General features: G+C 41.3%; 1 protein-coding gene across 2 annotated transcripts; it reads left to right on the top strand.

Moving 5' to 3' along the window:
- The first annotated feature begins 299 nt into the window (after nucleotides 1-299).
- Nucleotides 300-2,226, top strand: LOC105725378 (C-X-C motif chemokine 2-like). Of its 2 annotated transcripts, none has more exons than XM_012464394.3 (4): nucleotides 300-399; nucleotides 499-622; nucleotides 741-824; nucleotides 1,533-2,226. In XM_012464394.3, the coding sequence occupies exons 1-4, from the start codon at nucleotides 300-302 to the stop codon at nucleotides 1,546-1,548; spliced, it is 324 nt and encodes a 107-aa protein (XP_012319817.2). In that variant the 3' UTR covers nucleotides 1,549-2,226. The 2 variants fall into 2 exon arrangements, with proteins under 2 accessions (XP_012319817.2, XP_012319816.2); XM_012464393.2 differs by having other exon boundaries at nucleotides 1,407-2,226.
- Nucleotides 2,227-4,884: the final 2,658 nt, after the last annotated feature.

Here is a 4,884-nt window from a genome sequence, read left to right as displayed (position 1 = left end):
TATCCCAAAGTCCCAAGACCCACGGGAGTTACTCTGGAGGGCGAGGCGCGGACGCCACCAGTGGGCCCCTCGCCGACACCCGACTCCACCCGGGGGAGGGGCCTGTGCTTTCCTTCTGGACTCCGGATCTATCAGGAGCTCTGGGACTTTCCCTGACCCGGGGGCTCAGGGATTTCCAGCCCCAAACATGCATAAAAGGGATTCGCCGACCTCGGGGAGCCACAGATCCCGGGCCGCAGGCACCTCCCCGCCAGCTCTCCCGCTCCTCTCACCGCCGCCAGACCCGCCTGCTGAGCCCCATGGCCCGCGCCGCGCTCTCCGCCGACTCCAGCAACCCCCGGCTCCTGCGGGCGGCGCTGCTACTCCTGCTCCTGGTGGTCGCCGGCCGGCGCGCGGCAGGTGGGTCCTGGCGTCCTGGGGACCCCGGGGCGGGACGCGGCTGGGGTGGGCGCCCCGCGCCCACGGCCCCGCTCAATCAGCGAGTCTCTTCTTCCCTAGGAGCGCCCCTGGCCAATGAACTGCGCTGCCATTGTCTGCAGACCCTGCAGGGAATTCACCTCAAGAACATCCAAAGTGTGGAAGTGAAGCGGCCGGGACCCCACTGCGACCAAACCGAAGTCATGTAAGTCCCGCCCTGCGCTGCCGCTGCCGCTGCCACCGCCGCGGTCCCAGACCCTCCCGCTGTCCCAACCCTGTCCCCAGCCCGACCTCCTGCCTCACGGATTCCCTTCTCTCTGCAGAGCCACACTCAAGAATGGGCAGAAAGCTTGTCTGAACCCCGCATCCCCCATGGTTAAGAAAATCATCGAAAAGATTCTGAACAGGTGAGTTACAGTTTCCATGTACACAGGCGACTAGAGCCGTTGGTCAGAAAAACTGGCATCTGGCCCTGAAATAGTAAATCAGGAAAACTCAAGGGTTAGTTGAAGGACTGAAAAAATTATTTTCGCAGAGTTGCCATGAAGGTTATTAATCTGCTTTGGTGCCTGAGGATATTTCGGTATTTCCGTGTCCTCCTAACCCCTACTGAAATAAGTGAGGATAAACGTACATTTCTGAAATACTAAGTAGATTTGATAACAATGCTAAAATGCCTCCTGCCTGTTTTGGCACGATGTTTACCTCGGTCCCTAACGGGCTTCAGACCTGAAAAATGCAATGTCTGGTTTGGGCACTTTGGGCCTTTAAGTCTTTTTGGTGAAGAGCAGGGACTTTGCAATGACAACCCCAATGAGTTCAAGGCTAGGCTGCCTGTCAACATTATTTAATCTCTTTGAACTTTAGCAAAATAACGTAGATAATGGTAGTTATTTCACAGGGTTGTGTGCAACTTAAGGGAGATCATGAATGGACATTTCTAACCCAATGTGACAATCAGTGAGCATTATGTTTTGGCTCTTTCCCAGACCTTCCCTGAGTGCAGGGCTGGGCAAGAGTAAGCAGGCGGACATTGCTCCAAGCAAGCTTCAGCCACCAGAGTGACAGAAGAGCCTTCCTTAGCACCTGCAACAGTAACCCTTTTCTCATCACAGGGAGAGCGCCAACTGACAGGAGTGAAGTAAGAAGCTCATCAGCTCATCATTGGCACTTCCTGCAGGGTGATCCCTGCCCAATGAGAGCTGAAAATGGAAAGAGAACAGCTGCTTTCTTGGGACACCTGGAAAGGACTTAATGTGTTTGACTATTTCTTAGGAGAGTTCTACTTATTTATGTATTTATTTTTGAAAGCTTGTATTTTAATATTTTACATGTTGTTATTTAAAGATGTGAGTGTGTTTCATCAAATATAGCTCAGTCCTGATTATTTAATTGGAATATGATGGGTTTTAAATGTCTCATTAAACTAACATTTAGTGGGAGACCATTACGTGTGAGCCAACTTGATAAATGATAGGGTAGGGAATTGCGGAGTGCGGGGGTTGGAATGCAAGCAATTAGTGAGGTCACTGTTAGGGTAAGGAATGTATGTGCCCATCTACTTTTTATACTTTCTTGTTTTTTTAAAAAAATGAATGTCCGTTGTTATTTATTGAAATTATCTCACATCATGTGTTCAACATTTTTATGCTGAAGTTTCCCTTGGATATTTTATGTCTTGTGTGTAGGGCATAATGCCTTGTTTAACGTCCATTCTGCAATGTTTCTCTTTGCCTTGCAACAGAGAAGTTATCATTACTGTTACATTTTTGCAAATGATATGATAATAAAAGTTTTATGAAAAAAATGCTTATGTAGTTTTTAAAAAAATTCTTCTTGATTTTGGTTCCTCCCAGGTGCCCAAGGTGTTATACTGTGAGACTGCAGGTTCTTTCTAAATCTGTGCCTGCCTCTAGCTGGCACTTCCCTTATATTTCCTTACTCGGAAAGGAGTGTCTGATGCTTTTAGAAAGTCCACACTATCCCCCAACCACCTTGATAATTCTAATTTTGAATAACACATAGCTGTTTTTCACACTGACTAATCTGTTATTCAAAATTAGTTCTTTACAAATTTTTGAATGTTACTGATACTTTAACATCGGCTTCTGCTAGATGCTTTTGGTAAGCAGTTTTTTCAAACACTTAGGCAATTCTTTCCCATTTAATGAGATTGGGAGCAAAAGTTAGAAAAGTTTATTCTGCCTTAGAACTAAAAACAAAACTTGTGGTGTTTAAAAAATGACCTATGGAGATACTGTAAAGTAAAATATATGATAAAAATAGCACAAAAGACAGGTTGGGAGATAAATGGATTTAGACTATAACATGTCTCTTCAATTGTTAGAGAAAGTATTAAGAAAAAATCATAGCAAGAACAAATATTGTATAGGGCAACAACTAAAAGGAAAATGCAAAATTTTGGACTAAATCTGAAAAGGAGATAAAATGGTATAATAGAAAATAGCCAAATAATACAAAAGAAGACAGAAATGAAGGAATAAACCAACACATGAATCAAGGGCAGAAGGGATAAATCTTTACAGTAGAATTGCTAATAATATGAGTATAGTTTCTTCCTTCCTAAGGGTGAAGCTTACTTCCCCTCTCCATGCGAGTGTGGCTAGACTTAGTGGCTGGCTTCCAAAGAAAAGACTAAGAAAAAGGAAAAACCATTATAGCGGAGAAATGTGGCAGACAATCTTAACCAAGTGATCAAGTATAAGAGGTTCCCTACCTTAACGACCTTGTAGTTTATACAGTAATTTGTTTTCTGTTTCTTTTTGGATGGAGTCTTGCTCTGCTGCCCAGGCTAGCATGCAGTGGCATGATCTCCGCTCCTTGCGACTTCTGCCTCCCAGGCGGTTCTCCTGCCTCAGCCTCCTGAGTAGCTGGGATTGCAGGTGCACGCCGCACCTGCCTGTTTCTTGTGTTTTTGGTAGAGACTCAGTTTAGTCATGTTGGTCAGGCTGGTTTCGAATTACTGACCTCGTGATCTGCCTGCCTCAGCCTCTCAGGATGCTGGGAGTGCTAGTGTGAGCCACTGCACTGGTCTTTTTTTTTTTTAATCTTTTTACTTTTTTCTAGAAGTAATTCATAATTACTACGAATTTATAAGGAGTCAGAGCTTTGCTTTAGAATGATTATTTGCATTCAAGGCTTATGTAAAAAACCTGATAGTTTGTTGAAATTGTACCTACTCCCTACCTGGGGGAACCAGTAAAATTGAGAATTTTTGTTTCTTTCTTAGAGATTGACTGCTTGGAGCTATATGAATGCTCCAGGTGATCAACCTCTGGGAAAGAAATGGAAATTCAATTTAAGGTCACAATACCTTAATATAAGGTCTTTTAAAACCCAAGTGATAACCACTGCTAGAAAATAAAAACAACAGCAGCAATTGCCAGCATTTCTATGGCAGAGAGTACTATTCTAAGCATTTTACATAGATCGATTCATTTAATTTTCCTAATGACCTTATGAGGAGATACTAGTATTATCCCCAAAACAAACAAAAAAACTGGTGATAACCGGTTATAGCATGTGAATATTATGCACCGCCTGATATAATGTGATGGAAAGACACTTCCACTCCATTTATATTGTTCCAGAAAATCCATAACCTTTGTATAAACATAAGAAGGACATCATAAAAACCTAAACTGAGGGACATTTTACAAAACTCCTCATAAGTACGCTTCAACATTGTCAAGGTCATATAAAACAAGACAAAACCAAGTTATTTTCACAGATTGGAGGAGATAAAAGAGATATGAGGACTAAATACAATGTGGTAAGTTGAACTGGATCCTAGGATAGAAAAAAATATCATTGGAAAATTGATGAAATCTGAATAAAAACAAGAGTTTAGTTAGCAGCAATGTGCCAATGTCAATTTCTTAGTTTTAACAAAGGTACTACAATTGCATAAGATGTCAGCATTAGGGGATGCTGAGCTAAAGATCAGATATAGAAACTCTCTGTACCCACACAAATTTGTTGTGAATCTAAAATTATTCAAATTTTAAAGTTTATTTTTCAAAAAGAAATATAATAGCAAGATAGTAGACTTAGATACAACTATATTAAGAATTACAGTAAATTTAAACAGAATAAACAGTCCAGTTAAAAGTCAAAGATTATCAGACTACATAAATGTGACATGTTTATGCTTCTTGAAAGAGATATACCTTAAATTATATCTGGATAGAAGGAATTAGTTCTAGTGTTCTATACCACTTTAGGATGATTATAGTTAAAAGTAATATATAGTTTCAAACAGCTAAAAGGATATCAAATGTTCCCACACAAAGAAATGGTAAGTATTTGAAATGATGGATATGCTAATTTACCCCACTCTGATCACTATACATTATATATATTGAAACATTACTATGTATCTCATCAATATGTACAGTAGTTATGTGTCAATTTTTACAATTAAATATAAAACATTTATAAATAAAA

The sequence above is a fragment of the Aotus nancymaae genome, unplaced genomic scaffold (assembly GCF_030222135.1).
Source record: "Aotus nancymaae isolate 86718 unplaced genomic scaffold, 86718_ANA_hifiasm-v0.15.2.pri h1tg000006l, whole genome shotgun sequence".
Lineage (NCBI taxonomy): Eukaryota > Metazoa > Chordata > Mammalia > Primates > Aotidae > Aotus > Aotus nancymaae.
Note: the sequence above shows the minus strand (reverse complement) of the source record. Positions and strands in the feature narration are given on the sequence as shown.